At 42.5% G+C, this 20,500-nt stretch overlaps 1 protein-coding gene across 1 annotated transcript in view; it reads left to right on the forward strand.

Moving 5' to 3' along the window:
• The first annotated feature begins 5,510 nt into the window (after positions 1-5,510).
• LOC146811117 (uncharacterized) overlaps positions 5,511-20,500 on the forward strand; it is a 139,611-nt gene continuing 124,621 nt past the window's right edge. The window contains exons 1-2 of the mRNA XM_085615035.1: positions 5,511-6,147; positions 6,314-6,555. Of these exons, the coding sequence (XP_085471161.1) occupies positions 5,511-6,147; positions 6,314-6,555 (879 nt within the window). The remainder of the gene's footprint in view (positions 6,148-6,313; positions 6,556-20,500) is intronic.

Below are 20,500 nucleotides of genomic sequence, written 5' to 3' on the forward strand. Positions count from 1 at the left end.
TCGGGAAAGAATGGTGTGAGCCTACAGATAGTTGAAACAGGGATTAGGAAAGCCAGACACGGATTAGTGTACTCGGCTAGTCCAAACATCAGCTTCACAAACAAGGCCACGGACGGATTTCGACACCAAGCTACGGAAAAAGCAGAATAGACTTCGTTCGCCGTGCTGCCTGAGTGATGGCAACACAAAATGGCGGCGGGTTACAAAATGGCGGGTCGATTCGATCGTAATCAAAAATCGAAGTTCCTCATTGGGGTGTCAGCGGCGAGAGCAAGACCTTTGCAGTGAGGAAAATATTGTTACATCCATTGGTGAGGCTGTTTTTCTTTGTTGGGTCTCTAGAGGCTCCCTGGACTAATTACAGTTAAACCGCAGTTGTGCGGTTTGAAAAGAGAGGCGCGTGAAGCACATAGCACACGCAATCTCACCTGCATTTTGTAGTTGTGCTGTGCCCTCGGGGAATCATCTGTGACGTCTATTCTTCGACGCATCTTCAGACTCAGCTTCTGACTGCTGTGGGACGCTCTGCTGCATGGACGCGCTGTGAGCCTTCTGGCGTGGCGTCTCCTGCGTGATGCCATTTTGGGTGTGGCAGCACCACTCATGCATCAGAGCTTGGTTGAGTTATCTCGTGCCCAGCAAGTTGGATCGGTTTCTGCCAACCACGTTGTTTTTTTTATTAAAGCCTTACTGCGTTCTCTAGGAGACCGGGGACGTCGATGTATCCAAGTGGACTGCTTTTCTGTCTATCCATGGAATGGTTTGGTGTGGTGTTACAAGACCATGGGGAAGACTTGTCACGTTGTGGATCCTTTTGGTCTGATGCTTCTTTCAACGTATGGTTCGGTAGTAATGTCTCATTGTTTGAACATTTTTCCTTTTTGATGAACATATAGTGAAAGATATTCCTCTGGGTCCAAGACTCCTGCTTTCAAGTTTTATTTGTTTGAAGGTTTATGTCAGTTGACTTTGCTCAAGTATTTTTCTTAGGAGTTGCTACTCATATGGTCACAGAGTACTTTGCCTGAATGTCACTGCAGGGTACATGCTTCTACATTGCTTTATTCAGGCTGCCACAAATGTTTTCTTTTAGGGGGAAATGTATTTATTGTCAAACTACAAATCTAGCGTGTATGGTCAGACGTCTTTTAAATAACATTCTTGTGTTGAGGCCATGCTTTTGTGCAAATTGTAATTAATGTATTGACTGTGCTATTTTTTTAAACATGTCTCTCAGCCAAATGTATTATCACGCTGTATGCAATTCCTTTGATATTTTCATGCAATCTCCTGCTAATCTATGGTGACACGCACACCGCACCACATTTACATAGATATTTGGGTTGTGTGTGTTGAAGTTTGTTACACACACATATGGTGTTTGGTGAGGTACTCACATTTTTGCCGCATTATTGTTATTAGTATTGTCTATGTAGGACACAAATGCCTCATTGTGCAGTGTTCTCACTTATGTTTGAATGGGTAATAGTCCCATCTTTGTTTTTTGTGTTTCTTGGGGTTCTCTTTGTTTGAACCTTCCTCTTCTTGGTGGTTGTTTTTTTGTTTTGTAGAAGATGGGAAGGTATGTAGTAACCTGTGTTGTATTTATTTGGTTACTTACTCCCTAGCTGCTCAGCCTGTGTGAATGTGATGCATTGAATGTTGCTGTGAGAATCTTTAAAGGAATTTTTGGGTGCCTGGATGCTTGAGCATGTCAGTTGGAGTATGGGCTGAGCAGCAGGCAGACTGCTCCTGGTGAGGCTGTATCTCTACTACCTATCTACATGTAACTAACTCAATAAACCTAAATTAAATACATCACGGCTACCTGGAGTTAGTTACTGCAGATATCAAAACATAGCAAGGCAAGAACAATATCTCAAGGGAAAAGGGCACCCAGAAGCAAAATGCAAGATACATGAATTGGTATTGATGAAATAGGGTCTGACATGAATTGAAAAGGAAGGGTGATAGAGGAGGCAGTGGAAGTGGGAAGTGATTGTAATGCTCCATGCGTGACACCTGCGGCTTAGGGTGGTCCGAAAAGTTCAAAAACAGGGGTAAATAAACATTCAAACAGAGAGTAGATCAGAGGTAAGTTTGCCATCTTACCATTAGCACCCTCTCTGTGTCTGGTAGTTGCAACATTAAGGCATTTTCTTCCACTTCCAGTGGTGTCATCAGGTTTGGCCTTTGACTGTGAATGTCTAGCTCCAATCTTAAAGTTGTCTGTGGTGCAACATCCTTAAACCCTTGCTTCTCACCTAGAGAGAAAATCATATAAACAATTGACTGTGAGACCCACATCTTCTAAGACTTAGGCAGTGAATGGGCATCATGAAAATCAACATCTGCATGAAAGGAGAATGGAGAAAAAATGTTCAATCCCATATCTGGTAAGAGTTGAGTGCTAATTATGTCATTATCGACCTTGCGCTGATTTAGCCCTTATATACGGCGCAAAGACAAGTCTACAATGCTTGAGAATCCACATGAAATATATACCCTCCGGTACACATTTCGCTATGAGGAAAACTGTCCATGGGTAAGCTGCGTAAAATGTGTAATTTCACAGCAGACTATTGTAAGATGTTGCACCTTGTTAGCTCCTTGTTTAATTTGTGTTGACCAACTTAATGTCTTGCAGACGGGTCTGATCATTTATGAAAAGGAGTATATTTGCTTATTTAGTAATTTCTTGATGAATACAGGTACTAGCAGAGTGCGGCTCTGGAAAAGTCACCGAGGAGAAAAGTAATCATTCCCGCATACTAATAGTTTATTTATGTTGTTGTAAAAAAAGTTTTTAAAAAACACAAATCCCATTTTAAGCATTAAATGCATGTTACTGCAGCATAACCCATTGTTAAATTTTGCATTTTGGAACAGTCACTGTTTTATTGCAATTTCCAAGACATTGTGTAGTGATTATTCAGCCTCTATTAAACAGTTGTGAGTTGCCCTCCACTTGGCATTTGGTATCTGTCATTCTTTTGAGTTCACAGAGGCATCTACACCATTAGTAAAATGTATATAATATGATATCCATTTGTAGAGCACACCGAATCACACCCGAAGGTGTCTCGGGGGTAACCTCTTCAGAACCATCGTCATAGATCTAGGATAGCCAGGTTTTCAACAGCTTCTTAAATTGACTGAAATCTGCACAGTCACGCAGATGGACAGGAAGTTGGTTCCATGCCCTTGGAGCGGTGTAAGAGAAGAATCTACATCCATATCTAGAGAGCCGAATCATGGGGATAGAGAGGAGCGCTTTGTCACTGGATCTCTTTATTGTGTATGTCGGGCAGTAACGGCATTGTTTATTTTTCAAGTATGAAGGGGATTTTATGGCAAGAACGGAGGCTTCTAGAACTGTAGAACTAGGACACACAAAACATTCCAAAAAGCATAAAACCCCCCAGCAACTAGTCCACTTCCTTCTTTTATTGCTGCTGCTCACAGAGATAAGTACAAATAATTTGTATCTAATAAGTTTACAGTGAATGCATTTTGTATTGCATCCTTGCGAATGTCTGTTCTTTGTGCTCTGTTTGGGGTTGAGTTTCAGTGGTTTTAACTAATTTAAAATCAAGATTTCGTTTATGGAGCTTCATGTTCTCTAATTAAAGTGGGTTAGTTTATGATTTGGAGCGCTTGTTAATTTAAAATAGGCTAATTTTACAGTGCCCGCTGTAGTATAGCTTATATGTCCATTGTCGACATTGGCTAAGTTAGCATGAGCATCGCTGCCATGAGGCTGTTATTTTGCGGACGACGCTGCATGCATATATTTCGCAAGACACTGTTTGGGCCCCTTTCACAGGAGAACTGTCTACCTTGGACGTTCTCTGCTGTACTCTGAGGTTTAGTCTGCACACGATGTTCAAGGTCGAATAACAATGCTCTTTGTTATTCCGTTCTGGTCAGCCCCTTGCACCTAGACATAACATGACACACACAGCTGCACTACTGGAAATCGTGTGCTTTAATATTGCAAACAAAACATGTTTTGACACACTTGGAGAGACACCTTTCCGAAGAGAAGAGCTGTGCTTGTCCTACGATGTGAACATTGCATCTAGGCCTTGAGGTATGGGGGTCTGCTTACAAAGCCCAGAGGTCTTCTTTTTTATCTCTTGTCACGGGGAGGGTGGTTAGGTCGTTTAGCCCTTTTCCACTGTTTTTGATATCCCTGTTTGTATTCTAGGGTATTGTAACAATGCTGACTATATTGTGTTTATGCATTTTGCTGCTAGTATTGACACGTGTATTGGACCATAGAACGCGTTAGTTGAAATAAACATTTTAAACTATACAGCGTCTCTGATTACTCGCATTGTGGACAAGTATGAGTGAGTGAGCGAAAGAGTGTCTGGCTCCCGCGATTCCCAAGATAGAGTGACGTGTTCTGGGTTGTCTAATCATTGGTAGCTTCGCTGTAGATGGAAATGAATGAGACACTATAGCTAGTCGGTTTTGGATTTTGGGTACTAATGTGGTAGGTTGGTACACCCCTATTCACTGAGGTCCCGTTTTCCTGTGCATAGATCTGTATATGTGCAGAATCCCCGCAACACCGTGTTAGGTTTATTTAATATAAAATTGATTTTTGAGGCAGTCTTGTGGTTCTGTCTACGTAAGCCATAACCGTTAATTTTTAATGGTGTGGCTCGCGGAGACATTGCTATGGAGACGCTTTCCGTGTTGATTTGTTACCTGCTCGCGGCTCCCCGGCGCGTGTGATCGTGGTGATGCACGTTTTGAATTGAGCTGAGGGGATTGCCGTAGCGGGTGCATCGCAGTGTTACTACGGTGATGTTTATTCTATGTCTCCTCAAGTACTAAGCAGTGTTGCCATGGTGATGTTTACACAATGATGCATATCTGTTCGCGAACGAGTTCGCGGAAGTGATTTATGTATTTTGAGCATCTTGTATTTCCATAGCGGGCGTTTCATTTAGAACGTTGGTATGAGAAGGAGATTGTTCTCCCCATTTAGCGACTGATCAGTCTTCTTAGTAAGAGCTTTGTCATATTTTGGTCAGTCCTTCTTAAGCTTAGTATTTTCTTATTAGCATTGTAGTTTTGATATTTGGTGATTATTATAGTAAAAGGTGTTTTATTTTTCATTCTTTACTTTGTTTTGTGCTGAATACATTTTTGAATAGACTGTTGTGTGATAATTAGCGTCTGTGAAGATTACATTTTTCGGGTGATGGATCTAGAAGATCTAGAAGAGGGCTCAGTTGAGATTTCTCTGGAGGAGAAACTGAACAAGGCTATTGAGAAAATAACTTGTGAGGTATCTTTGAGAATGGAGAAGAAGTCTTGCTAAGACATCTATTGTTCCTGAAAAGGAACAGTTCGGGTCGGCTACCGAGGCTGAGGTGGCTGAAAGATCAGTAAAGAAAGCATCACAAAAAAAGAAACATGTTACAAGCATTGTAGGCTTGTCTAAAAGAATGAAGTCTACAAAGGTATAACATGTTTGCTATAGAGACAGCCATATGAACAATGCTGAGGGCATCCATGAGGGGCGAAATGAGGGCCCGCAAAGTGGTACTACTAAAAGTTTGAAAGGTCGTAAACACAACGTGGTGCTTTGTGACGAGTCCTCAGGTAGTGCTGAGGTGGAGCTCAGTTGCTCATTGGAATTTGATTCTGAGGAGGAGGTTTTTGATGATGTGTCATTGGCAAAAGGGAGTAATTTGGAAAAGGATGATGGATCAATTTTGGATCCTTTTGGACAATCTATGTTTGATCCACTCATGATTAAACATCCTTTGTCGCCCGAGTGGTCCCCCTCGGAGCATGTGGCTCAGTATATTGAGTATTGGATCAGGAGAGAAATTTCCAAAGAGGTGCAAGTCACATTAAGATCTGAATGTCCGAGTCACTCTCTTGATAATAAGGTGGTTGTTACACCGGATTTGGATGCAAACATTATTGCTTTTATTACCAAAGGAGGGCGTGACCCTAGGAAGGGTCTTGATAAAGGTCTGAGGTCTTGTCAAGATATACTTTTGGATGTAATGGGTCCTTTATCTAAGGTGTTTGAATTGGCTGAGGAAGCCTATGTAAATAAGAAGGATGTGGATGTTGAGGAGTTACGCCAATGGATTCAGAGGGCTATTTGTCTTCTGGGTAATGCTAATACAGCTTTATCCATTAAAAGAAGGAAAAATGTTTTATTAAAAATCGACCCTAAGTGGGCGGAATTGGCAGGAAAGGAGGAAGGGCATTTGGCTAAAGGCCTTTTATTTGGTGATGCTTTTATTAAGTAACTCTCCAGATATGTTGGTGCTTTTAGTTCACTGCAAAAGTCCCAAAAAGATATTAAAAGGGTTTTTCAGGAATGTGTTTTTGGTCAGGCCGGGCAAACGAGGAGTCGGTTCCCCAGCCGTGGTCAAGGCATCACTAGAGGCTGCTTTACTCATGGATTCAAGGGTAATCAAGGACAACAATCCTTCCGTGGTGGAGGATTATTTCCACAGAGGAGTAAGTTTCAAGGAAGAAACTTTTGTGTGGAAAGAAGAGGCAGAGGCTCAGTCGGTAAGTCAAGGCCTTTCTGTTATCCCCTTAAAGTTGGGCGGCAGACTTGCCCAATTTTGAGAAAATTGGTTGGTGCTTAGAAAGGATCCTTGGGTGTTGGAAACTGTTCAGGGTTTTCAAATAAAGTTTATAGGTTTACCAGTGCAGAAAAGGTGGCCCAAGAAATTTCAAAAGATTTAAGTAAGGTTGATAGATATAGAGATTCAAGAATTGATTGCAAAGGGTGCTGTTGTGAGAGACTTAGATTTGGCAGATGGGTTTGTGAGCAATATATTTCTGGTCGAGAAAGAAAAGGGTTTACGTCTTGTCATAAATTTGAGAAAGCTGAACGATTGGGTGGTGCACCATCACTTAAAGATGGAAGGAATGCATTTATTAAAGGATGGTCTGCAGAAGGGAGATTGGATGACTCATCTGGACTTGAAAGATGCGTATTTGACAGTTCCAATTTGGGAGGGACATCAGAGGCTTTTAAATTCCAGTGGAAAGAGAGCTTGTGGAAGTTTGTGTGTCTTCCTTTCGGTTTATCTTCGGCACCATGGTGCTTTACAAAGGTTCTTCGCCCAGTAGCAACTTATCTGAGACAGAGGGGTGTACGTCTGATTATTTATTTGAACAACATATTGATTATGGATCAAGACAAATCTGTTTTGATTCGTCATACGGATCTGGCTGTGAATCTGTTGGAATTTTTGGGTTTTGTTGTGAACAGAACGAAATCGCAGTTTGTGCCAAATCAGCAAACTCAGTTCTTGGGTTTTGTGATAGACACTGTGGGAGGTTTTTTGAGATTACCAAATGAAAAGTTAAAAAGGATAAGGAAGGAGTTAAAGAATATTCAGAAGTTAGATTGTGTTTCATTGAGAATGTTAGCCCGTTTGTTGGTCTTCTCTCTTCTACAATTCAGGCTATTTTTCCAGGCCCTTTGCATTATCGGGTCTTACAAAGATTGAAAGTGTGTCACTTAAGGAATGGTTTGAGGTACTCAGAGAATGTTTGTCTTTCTTTGGAAGCAAGACAGGAAATGATTTGATGGTTGAGAAATATGGAGCCATGGAATGGGCGTGCAATTTTTGGAGAGAATGCAGATCTTGTTATAGAATCGGATGCAAACTTGGAAGGCTGGGGTGCAAGTTGTGGTTGGTTGAGAACTGGTGGACGCTGGACAGATCAGGAGAAGACCTTGCATGTAAATTGTTTGGAGTTGTTGGCAGGTTCTTTTGCAATAAGGTGTTTTGCAGAGAAGAGTGTGAAATGTTCAGTGATTTTAAGAATGGACAATGTGTCGGCAGTTCGTTATGTGAACAAGTTGGGTGGTCCTCGTTCAGAGGGACTGGCAGGTATTGCGAAAATCCTTTGGGAGTATTGTTTGGAGAGGTCTCTCTGATCAGGCAGAACATATTCCGGGTTTGTCAAACTCGGTTGCGGACTGGTTCTCGAGGAATTTCAGGGATTCGAGCGACTGGATATTGGACAGAGGTATGTTCAGGAGGTTGAATTGTTTGTGGGGTCCGTTTCAAGTGGATCTTTTTGTGAACAGGGTGAATCATCAGGTGGAAAGGTTTTTCAGTTGGCGTCTGGATCCGGATGCAGCAGGGGTTGATGCTTTCCTGCAGGACTGGAGGAATCTTCATGCTTATGCGTTTCCTCCTTTTGCAATGATAAGCAGAGTTTCAGGGATGATGCGCAAGTGGAAGGAAACAGTGGTTGTTGTGACTCCGTTGTGTATCTCACAAGCTTGGTACCCGATCATGTTGGAGATGAGTGTAGATCTCCCAATTTTGTTATCGGTATTTCAAGGGATTCTTCGCGGACCTCAAGGGGAGGTTCACAGTCTTGTGGAAGCAGGCCAACTTCAGTTAGTGGCTTGGAAACTTTCAGGAGAGTTTGGGAAAAGCCAGGTCTTTCAAAAGAAGCTTCAAGACTCATTGAGGAGTGATGGGCCCCAGGAACTAGGAAGGCTTATAGATTGGCCTGGAAAAGTGGGATCGCTGGTGTTCTGAATGTGGTTATGATCCCGTTTCAGCAAATTTAGTTCAGGTGGTACATTTTTTGTCTGAGTTATTTTCGAAAGGTCTAGCTTATAGGACGGTGAATTTGTATAGGTCTGCAATCTCTGCAGGTCATATTTTAGTAAATGGTTTTTCAGTAGGGCAAGATATTTTGTTAAGGAGGTTGCTGAGAAGCATTAGAATTGCTAAACACCCGGGGACAAGGTATTCATTTCTGTGAGATGTTTCAAGTGTTTTTGAAGTTCTTGGATTCGTGGAGTGATAATTGTGATTTGAGTCTAAGGGATTTATCGATTAAATTGACTACTTTGTTATGTCTGATTTCTTATTGCAGGGTCTCTGATGTTAAGGCTTTGGAGGTGTCTTTTAGATCTTATACACCTGAAGGGATTTGTTTTAGTATTAGAAAGAGGACTAAGAAAAATTTGGCTACAATTTTCTATCCTTATTTTGATGAGAGGGAAAAGTTGTGTGTGGTTCGTTGTGTTAAGGATTATGAGAAAATAACTTTTCTTGTTAGGTCCTCTGGAGTTGATCAATTGTTGATCTCTTTTAGGCATCCCCACAAAACTGTCTCTTTGCCAACTTTGGCTAGGTGGGTGAAGGAATTGTTGGTTAAGTGTGGGGTAGATGTGAGTATGTTTGGTGCAAATTATGCGAGAGCTTCTGCTGCTTCTAAGGTGTGTCTGATTGGGGGTAGTCTTCAGGACATTTTACGCTGTGCAGATTGGTCTTCTGATTCTGTGTTCAGATGTTTTTATTTCAAACCAATTGATAATGCTGCTTCTTATATGATAAATAAGCTTAAAACTTGCATAATATTAGCCTCCGGTCTTGACATAAAATGTAGATTTTCCACAGCCTTGATGGGCAGAAAATTTGGATTTTATTAAAGACACAGAGGCTGATATTATCCCGCCCAGTTTTGTTTCCTTGCCCTAATGTTGTTTTATCTTTTCACATCTGGACAATTCTAAGGGGTTTCGAGATCTTCATCATCGTTGGATGTTTTGTGGGTTTTTTCAAGTGGTTTTCAAGGCGTTTTGAAACTCTTAAGAGAACTCATAATTGACTTTTACTTACCTACTATGTTCGCAGGTCAATAAAGAAGGAAGTGGACTAGTTGCTGGGGGGTTTTATGCTTTTTGGAATGTATTGGGTGTTCTAAGTTTAACAGTTCTAGAAGCTTTGAATATGCTGCTGTGTGTGGTGGCAATAAAGGAATATTGCATAATATTAGCCTCCATGTCTTTAATAAAATCCAGATTTTCTGCCCATCAAGGCTGTGGAAAATCTACATTTTCTAAAAGGGTTTTGTGGGCAAGACAGCAAATCTTTAAAAAGATGGGCTTCCTAACTGGCAGCCAGTGCAAGGACCTTACAATAGGAGCTGAGGGATCACCCGTTGGCAGCTGTATTTTGTACGACCTGAAGTTTTGTAAGATGAGTATCATTGGCTGCCATCAACAAGGCATTGCTGTATTCCAGGTGACTGATAACCAGCGCCTGTATCAGTGTTTTCTTGGCAAGGAAGGGAGCCAAGGCAAAAACTTCTTCAGGGTGTGCATGGTGTCAAAACAAGTCCCTTTTACTGCAGCAACATGATTTTTCATTGTCTGTTCCTGGTCGATTTTAATCCCTAAAGTTTTCATTGAATGGCTGGGGGTTAGAGTTGTGCCCAACTCCGCCTGCCACCAGTCCGGTGACCAGAGCTGATGCACCTTGCCAAATAGCAAGACCTCCATCTTCTCACTATTGAGTTGAAAACAGTTTCCAGCCATCCAGGCAACAACTTCTTTTATACTGCTTTGGAAGTGATGTCTTGAGTATTCAATGTCCTGTCCTATAGTGATGATCAGCTGCGGATTATCGACGTACGAGATTACTTCAAAGCCATGGTATCTCACCAGCTGTGCCAGGGGAGCAGCAAAAATATTAGATAACGTTGGGCTCAGTGATGAGCTTTGAAGCACTCCCTTGGTGAGAGGAACCTGCCGAGATTTAAAGGAACCCAGTATAGTAATTTGGGTCCGATCTTTTAGAAAGTCAGTTAACCACTACAGGGCGATCCATCAGACAACAATCTCATGCAGTCTGCTAATTAGAACTGAATGAGAAACGGTGTTGAAAGCCGCAGAGAGGTCCAATAGTACCAGAATGACAGAGACACCACCATTCAAAGATAGACTGATAGAATTGGTTACTGCTTAAAAGAGCAGTTTTGGTACTATGTGCTGCTCAGAATCCCGAATGGGAGGGATCCAAGATTGAGTGATCATCCAGAAATGTAATGAGCTGTTTGTTCAGATGACACTCAATGATTTTTTCTAATAGAGGAAGTAAGGAGATTGGGCGGTAGTTGCTCAGATTTGTGGGATCAATGTTAGGTTTTTTCTGTAGAGGGACAACCGGAGCTGTTTTCAAAGCCAGTGGTATTTTAGTGGATTCAATGGACAGGTTGAATGGAGACTAAATTGCTGGAGCAAGTTTAGCTGACAAAGTGGCACCGTTCTAGGGGGACAAGCATCCATAGGCTAACCAGATTTGGCAGTCCTCAAAGCAGATAGGACATGCTCTTTAGTAATTCGAGCGAATCTGTCCTAACATGGGAGAAAACCATTGTAAGGCGATAATGGAGTAACATAATTGAACTGCTGCTGTTTAGCTGGGAATTTTCTGTAAATTGCTTCCACTATTTTCTCAAAGAAATCTGCAAGCATGTTGCAGAGTTGCTGTGAAGCAGGTATGACAGAGCTAAACGCATGTGAGTGCGGTAAGTCCTTAAGTATCTTGAAGAGTTCTTGTGAGGGAATTAGCAGCATTGGTTATTTGGTTAAAAATGGAGCACATCTGTTTTTAAAGGTGTGGTGTGAGAACCAGAGGATTATCCAAGTGTGGTTTTAAGATCAAATACCCAGCTTACAGAATTCGTTCTCAGGTAATCCTGATGTCACCGTTAATGAGAGGTTGGTGAAGGTTTTAACACCTTTATTTATCTTAAAAGATTAGCATTGTTTTGTCATCTTTATTTAGATTAGTTGGTTTACAGAAATATAAGTAGAAATTGATTAGTGACAGCATAAATCAATACACAGTGTTCCATAAAGGAAAACGTTTTTGGGGTGGAATTGCAGTTTTTGGATTTGTGTTCAATAAATAGGGCTTTCAGCCAGTAGGTAACCCTAGGAATTCAGCTCGCGTACTTTTGGCAACTCTGCACAGCGCGACAACGCGGACTTACAGTTTTTGTCTTTTTCGCGCTCTCAATATGCGTGTTCGCGCACGCGATAACGACTTTTTGTACAGTTCACGATGCCGAACACACAGAATTTGCAATCTGGCAAACAATATCTCGCGAGCAACATAAAACCTTCTCGAAAACGATGATTTTGTGCATTTTGCTAAAAAAACTCCAAAGGTTGTCATTTTGCTGTAGTTTGGAGCATTGAGTCACTTTATTTAAAAAAAAAAAAATTTAAAGGATGAAGTAAGTTCCACAGAGACTCCAACTTCCTGTCCTTTGTATTCACTTTTTTGTTATTATTGTGGTGGGTGGCCTGACCATGTGGGTGGCGGCCATTTTGTGAAGCCACGCATTGTGCTTTTGACATAGGCCTCTATTGTCTGTCTTGTATTCCTGACCTTTTCTTGTTTTTGTGAGTGGCCTGGCCATGTGGTGGCAGCCATTTTGTGGGACCAGCCACTGTGCTTTTTCCATAGGCCTCCAAGCTTGTGGCCTAGTCTGCCAGTAGGCCCAGGGGTACTACTCATCAATCATCACGGGTGCATGGAAGTTAAACAACTGTTTATGTGTTGTCTGTTGAATTTCAACATCATGTATAGCATGGATGGCTTTGGATTGAATTGCAAAAGGTGGTTTTTGGGGTGGAATTGCAGTTTTTAGATGTGTGTTAAATAAATAGGGCTTTCAGCCAGTAGGTAACCCTAGGAATTCAGCTCGCGTACTTTTGGCAACTCTGCACAGAGCAACAACGCGGACTTACAGTTTTTGTCTTTTTCGCGCTCTCAAAATGCGTGTTCGCGCACGCGATAACGACTTTTTGTACAGTTCTCGATGCCAAACACGCAGAATTTGCAATCTGGCAAACAATATCTCGCGAGCAACATAAAGCCTTCTTGAAATCGATGATTTTGTGCATTTTGCTAAAAAAACTCACCAGGTTGTCATTTTGCTGTAGTTTGGAGCATGGAGTCACTTTTTTTTTTTTTTAATGTTTTAAAAGAGGAAGTAAGTTCCAAAGAGACTCCAACTTCCTGTTCCTGTCCTTTGTATTAACTTTTTTTTTATTATTGTGGTGGGTGGCCTGACCATGTGGGTGGCGGCCATTTTGTGAAGCCACGCATTGTGCTTTTGCCATAGGCCTGCATTGCCTGTTTTGTATTCCTGACCTTTTCTTGTTTTTATGAGTGGCCTGGCCATGTGGTGGTGGCCATTTTGTGGGACCAGCCACTGTGCTTTTTCCATAGGCCTCCAAGCTTGTGGCCTAGTCTGCCAGTAGGCCATGGGGTACTACTCATCAATCATCACGGGTGCATGGAAGTTAAACAACTATTTTTGTGTTGTCTGTTGAATTTCAACATCATGTATGGCATGAATGGCATTGGATTGAATTGCAAAAGGTGATTTTTGGGGTGGAATTGCAGTTTTTAGATGTGTGTTAAATAAATAGGGCTTTCAGCCAGTAGGTAACCCTAGGAATTCAGCTTGCATACTTTTGGCAACTCTGCACAGCGCAACAACGCGGACTTACAGTTTTTGTCTTTTTCGCGCTCTCAAAATGCGTGTTCGCGCACGCGATAACGACTTTTTGTACAGTTCTCGATGCCAAACACGCAGAATTTGCAATCTGGCAAACAATATCTCGCGAGCAACATAAAGCCTTCTTGAAATCGATGATTTTGTGCATTTTGCTAAAAAAAACTCCTCAGGTTGTCATTTTGCTGTAGTTTAGAGCATGGAGTCACTTTTTTTTTTTTTTTTAAATTTTAAAAGCGGAAGTAAGTTCCACAGAGACTCCAACTTCCTGTTCCTGTCCTTTGTATTCACTTTTTTGTTATTATTGTGGTGGGTGGCCTGACCATGTGGGTGGCGGCCATTTTGTAAAGCCACACATGGTTCTTTTGCCATAGGCCTGCATTGTCTGTTTTGTATTCCTGACCTTTTCTTGTTTTTGTGAGGGGCCTGGCTATGTGGTGGCGGCCATTTTGTGGGACCAGCCACTGTGCTTTTTCCATAGGCCTCCAAGCTTGTGGCCGAGTCTGCCAGTAGGCCCAGGGGTACTACTCATCAATCATCACTGGTGCATGGAAGTTAAACAACTGTTTTTGTGTTGCCTGTTGAATTTCAACATCATGTATGGCATGGATGCCTTTGGATTGAATTGCAAAATGTGGGTTTTACTTTTTTCCGGGGTATATTTCACTTTTTGGGTGTGGTAAATAAATGCCTTTTTATGTGTATGTCTTCGTTGTTGTTGCTCCCTGATGCTGCATCCATCCCATGTGATGCAAAAAAAATTATTTAGGGCAAACAGGCTACAGTACATTTATGTTTTTGTTATTTGCTATTCTTATTCTTCCTGAGTGTACACAGTACAGTAGTACACCAGGAGCCCTGGCCTTGTTGTCAAAGTCTCATAAATAGCTACACTGTTGTTGTTCACTGACTTAATAAAATTTAATAATTGTGACCACCCACCACACACTAAGAAGTTATATATTATATTAGTTTGATTGTACTATCTTTTGACTGATGTTCTTCTGGATTCTTTGCTTTTAGGTGCACAAAAGACTGAGGAGGAGGTGTGTCATCATCGCCCGTTATAGTGCCAGACCGACATCCTGCTGCTGTACATGACATGATGTGTGAGTGACCTGACCAGCCATCTCTGCAACTTGTGCAACTGAGTGCTGTTGACATCTGAAGAAGATGCCCCCAAAGAAAGCAGGTAGCAGGTCCTCCAGTACCAAGAAAGTTGCCATTGAGAAGAAGGAACAGAAGAAGAAGGAAGTGTCACTTAAGTCTGGTGTGCCGCCCAAAACCTTTTTTGGGACACCAAAAATGACTCCTGCAGCAGCGGTGTCCGGGGACCAAGCTTGGGGCAGCACCTCTGCATCAGTGGGCCCAACCCACCAACCCAGGCCCAAGCAGATGAGTGTGGAAGAGGTAGCCAGCCTAATGGTGGAAAGCAGTGATGCTGAGCCTGAACTAAACTTATCACTATCTCAAAGTAGTACACAATCAACGCAGGAGGAAACACAGCAGATAAGTGGTCAACAACAACAGCCGCAACCACCGCCCGCAATAGTAGTTGTTGTTCCTCCCGAAGTAGGGGCAGTTCAGGAAATTGAGCCTCATGCAGAGGAAGAAGAGGAAGCCACTCCTTCAGAAGTTCCATTGTCTTCCAAATCCCCAGCAAGGAAAAGGAGGGTTAGTCCATCAAGTTCTTCGCCAAGCCCCCCTTCTGATGATCTAGATGCCACTTGGAAGCCACAAACTGAGTCTGAGAGGTAAACTCGTCCCAAGATCAGGCATGGGAAAAGGAAGGTTCCAGAAAGCCTTACACTTATGGAGGCTGATGTAGAAGAGCAGGATGCTGATGATGATGATGATGAGCCATTCATCACGAACATCACTCCCGGCCCAGAGGAGATGGAGACCAACATTTTTACCCTATCCAAAATGGCTGCGAGGGATGTAGCACGCTTACCTCCAACACAGGTAACACCAACACGACCTCCAGCTTCCATATTTACATTAGAAAAGGGCCGGCAGCGTCCTACATCCAACACAAGCACCACCTCAGCAGAAGTAGGTAGTGGTACTGCACAGAGTCAAATTCAACGCACACCCTCCAGTTCATCCGGCATTGTAAGTGGCACCTCCAGCAGGAGACAAAAGTTAAGCTCCCCAGTGTGGGACTTCTTTACGGTTAGCGAAAAGGAGGAGAACATTGCTATATGCTCCATTTGTCATACCTCTGTTAGTCGTGGTAAGCTTGGTACAAACTATGGAGGCCAAATGACCCATCTGAAGAAACACCACGCAATCCACTGGGAGGAACACCTTAATCGCATAAAAACTGGAACCATTGCTGTTGGTGGGGATAAACGAGTAGAAGAAGGTCCGCTCACGGTGGAACAGGAAGAAGAAGAAGAGGGAGACATTCTCTGTGGTAGTGGTACACAAAGTAGCCCTGTCCCCAGCACTGCAGTGGTAACGCCCACATCCTCAGCAACATCTCAGTGGCACAAGAGTAAGAGTCAGCCTGAGACACCAAGGAGTACTGCTTTTTTTAAAAAGTGCGACTTTGAGCATAACAGGAAGGAATACCACGCAGCCTACCATTCTTAGCATGTTTACTAGGACGGAGGGGCAGTACGAACGCAACCACCCAATAGCACGTTTGTACAATGCGAAGCTGGCCAAAATGTTAGCACTGGACCTTCTCCCTTTTTCTTTTGTTGAAGGGGTGGGTTTTCTGGAATTTGTGACAACCATCTGCCCAAAATGGAAGGTTCCCAGTCGCTACTATTTCGCAAGAGTTGCTGTTCCAGCACTACATCACGACGTGCTGAAATTGCTTGGAAAAGCCTTAAAACAGAGTGCTGTTCAGAGTATCCACCTGGCAACAGACATGTGGACCAGTTGCCAAGCCACTGATTACATGTGCATCACTGCACACTGGGTCTCTTTTTCGGGTGTTAAAGATAAGATATCTGCAGGTGTTGTTGACACTGCTGAGATTTTTAATGACACTCGCAAACATGCAACTGTAGCCATGTTAGCTATGGCGAAATCTCATACTGCTGCAAACATTTTGGATGAGTTTAACATAACAGCAAGGTCTTTGAGTGGCTGCGACCAAGAGGGCTTAACATTGGATTTGTTGCCACGGACAATGGCAGTAATGTAATTAGGGCCATGAAAGATGGTGGCTATTTCAGGGTCCCGTGTTTGGCACACTGCATTAACATTGTTGTTCAAGACTTTCTGAAAAATGAAAGCAAAGTCAGCAACTTACTGACCACATGCAGAAGAATATGCACACATTTCAACCATTCTTTTAAAGCCCGGAAGCAGCTGAGGGTCATTCAACGTAAGAATAAAATGCCAGTCAAAGCACTCATCCAGGAGGTGCCAACACGTTGGAACTCAACTTATTACATGCTTGAGCGTCTGTTTGAGCAGTACGTACCACTCAATGCTTATGTCATGAAAATATAAGGAGATCCTACTGTGAAAGGCATGACCGTTGAGATGGCCCAATGGGACCTCGTTAAATGCCTGACAGAGATGCTACTTCCTTTTGAGGTCTTCACACGTGAGGGAGGACTGTATTATGGGCCAAGCTATCCCATTGTTGTACATGCTAGAGCAAGAGCTGAAGGTGTCTGAAACGTATGCACGTGTGGATGACAAAGTAGACGCATATTATTTGGCGGACACCTTAGCCGTTCGCTTATCTGAAACTACAAGGATTTCAAATAACATTGTGTCACATCGACATTACATTACTGCCTCAATTTTGGATCCATGTTACAAATTATTGCTGAGCAGTAAAGAAGTAATTCCTTTTTCAGAAGTGGATGTTGCCAAGTACAATACTTTGATAGCTAAGGAAGCCACTGACTTCGAAAACGAACTGCTCTTAATTAGAGGCCCGCCACCCCAGGCCAGAACAAGTACTACAGGGCACCCAGAATCAAGTTCTACTTCAGAGCCTGAGAGCAGTGCGTTTGCCTCCCAGCAGTCACCAACACTACCAGCAATAACATCAACAACAGCACCAACAGGATCATCAGCCACATGTAAAAAAAACGGCAAGTGATTGGTTTCTACGGAAAGGGTTTTGTACGTCCATTGCTGATGCAAAGGCAAAAGAGGCCAAGCAAATCAGAGTACCCCTGAACATTGAGCTGATGGTCCAGGCCAATCTGGATGACACAACAGAGGTCTTCATGGAGCAAAGCCCATTGGTGTATTGGTATGGGAAAAGAAGCCAATGGCCAGTGCTCAGCAGGCTGGCGATAAAGTATGTGGCTTGCCCTGTTGCAAGTGTCTCTTCTGAGCGTGTTTTCAGTGCTGCTGGTGCCATTGTTACTGTGAAAAGGACCAGTCTCTCGCCCAAAAGCGTGGAGAGATTAACCATGATCAAAATGAATCAGCACTTTATACCACCGGAGTACAAAATACGTGAATCACAGCAGGAAGAGGAGAGCGACTTCGATTACATAAGTAATGGGTTACATGACATATTTCTGTCCGAACCACCAGAGTTTGAGGACGAACTCCTCTTCCCTGACAACTAGGCTTTCAAATTGTTCTTCCTTCCTTTATTTGTGTGTGTATCTGTTTTTCTGGTTCAAATCTAATCACAATAAATCCATCAACACCGTCTCCTCTTTTTATTTCCCTATTGGAGTTGCAAGTCTGTGCATAACTGTCCACTCCACTCCTCAGAGTCCTGCTCCATCTTCCTTACTCTCCCTAAATACATTTCAAGCAAGCCAGACATTGGATGGAGAATAGTACAATAAATGTTTTCTCTAACAGTCCCTCCATAAGAAGTGAAGCGTGACTACAGCTATCTTCTGTTTTGTTTCTGAGCCGAAACTCATCACTGTCAGAAGGCTAGGCATCTGATATGACACCCAAAGAGAAGAGCAAGACAGGTAACGATTAATGAATGATGGCATGCATTGCATTGGATGCTTGCTGACTACGAGTGAATGTGCATGAAGTCAAACTATACTAGTTTATCTACAAAGTAAAAGTGACTCAAGTGACAGACAATGTTTCCTTGTTGTTTAATAACCACAGTGTACTCCTACTACTGCAGGTGCAGGCCAATATCCATTGCAATTTTGTAATATGGAATATAAACTTAAACGGAGTCACTACAGACTGAGTTGGTGTTGGAGAACACGTACCACACGGTCATGATGATGACCATACTATCTTTGCACACAGCCAGTCAGTTGGATCGGAGATAATTGATGGAATAACTGCGTTTCATGGACTGGCATAAAAGGTAAACACAACAATTCAACAAGAACCACAGCAGACCTAGGCTACATGTCCGTGTAGTGGTGTGGACTTGAGTAGAGTGTAGTGGTATGACTGACAGTGGCGCATTGATTTAGTCACTTGGTTTGGAAAATGCTAGGTTGCTGTATATGCCTTTTGTCTGGCTCTGTCAAAATTTAAGGTAAATGGAGGTTGGGTCCCGGGCCGGCCCGGTGCCGTGGTGGGCCTGTTCTGTTCTGGCTCCTGTCCTGTTGTTGTTGTAGCTTACTGCTGTAGAGTAGACACGATGTATCCAAGCCACCTCAGTCTGAAAGTGTTCTCTCAAGAGTCTTGTCTTCTCTTCTTGCACTCCACTGTAATTGAGTTTTTTTTTTTTATTCAGTTATTTTTCAATACTCCTTTTGTTTTTCCATCTACACTTACAGGCCAGCCTTTACCCTGTGCTATAGTGGGAGAAACAATTCACACTTACTTTACCAATCCGCATCAGGCAGGCAGTGGTACCCAAGATTGATGTGCGGAGTGTCCATGGAAGGGAGGACCAAGATGAATGACGAGAAAAATAAAACTCCACAATTGGACCAGGATAATTCAGTAAATTTAGTATCATTCATCATTAGTCTTTTCATTTATTTGATTCCTTTTTTCTCCTTAATCATTACGACTGTGTGTTGTGGTGTGTTTGGTAATTGATTCGTACAACTATTTTTTCATTTTCTTTGCTAGCTTTAAAAATAAAAGTAAGCCCGGTACAGCATGTAATTTGGTTCGCTCTGAGGGCAGAGAGGCAAGGCAAATTTCATATTAATAATTTCTGCCCTGTACTGTCTAATTGTGTAGTAGTAGTTAGTAAGTACAACTCATTAACCATCAAGTTCTCTTCATCATCATGCATGCATTTCCTTTTTCTTACATTATAGATTTCTTGGATAATGGATTCTGGCCGTCTTCCAAGATTGTGTTTTACTTTTGTAGTATCCATGCATACTGTCTGTTTTTCTTTGTCAAACCTTTCCCCAAACCCCCCTTCCCATCCATTCATCAATCCCTAACCCTCTTCCCCCGGGCTGTGTGATTTATATTGAGGTGTGATGTGTCTACATTAAATGTACACCAATAATTGATCACACGCTTGCTGGGGCAGATGTGGTGAAAGCAACACTAATTCAATTTCAAGGCAGGGCAAGGATCTTCTTCTGCTTGCCCACCCATGCTGTACTTTACTTCGTTCTACTAGTACTCCCACAGTCTCTCTCAGGCAAGTGACTGTCTCTTTTTTTTTTTCAAGTGCCAGTGTCTACTACTACCACCACAACCATGGCATCTTCTACATTCCCTTGGGAAACCATGCAGCCATCGCTGTGCCGAACTTAATCATCATCAATCACAGGTAAGATAAGCTTGGTGGGAGGTATAATGGACTAGGAGGAGAGACTGACAGTACTAGTAGGACCAATAAAATAACTCAGTGAGGGGTACCCCATCTATCTGTTTGTGTGTTACAAAATCGGCAGATCTTTTAAATCAAACACTGGCTGCGGGCCTGCAGCAGCAAGGAAACCAACCATGTGAAGTAAATTCGCAAAACGGTAACCCACCCACAAAACATTAACATCGTATGTTTAAGTAAATAATATATAATTTATTTCCCTAACAAAAAGAAACTATCCCACTCTGACCTGACCCACCCCCCTCCCTAACCCCAACCAATGTCCAAAAGTCCCAAATGTCCAGAAAAAACCCCAACGCCCAAAACCCACCCAACAACAAAAGGAATTAAAAAAGGGGCAATTCAACAAGGTCCTAAATTCGGTGGACTTTCAGATGTTTATCTACCAGGATTTTCACCCGCTCCTCTAGGTGCTCCTCCAAGTGTGCCATC

Source organism: Triturus cristatus, chromosome 7, assembly GCF_964204655.1.
Source record: "Triturus cristatus chromosome 7, aTriCri1.1, whole genome shotgun sequence".
NCBI lineage: Eukaryota > Metazoa > Chordata > Amphibia > Caudata > Salamandridae > Triturus > Triturus cristatus.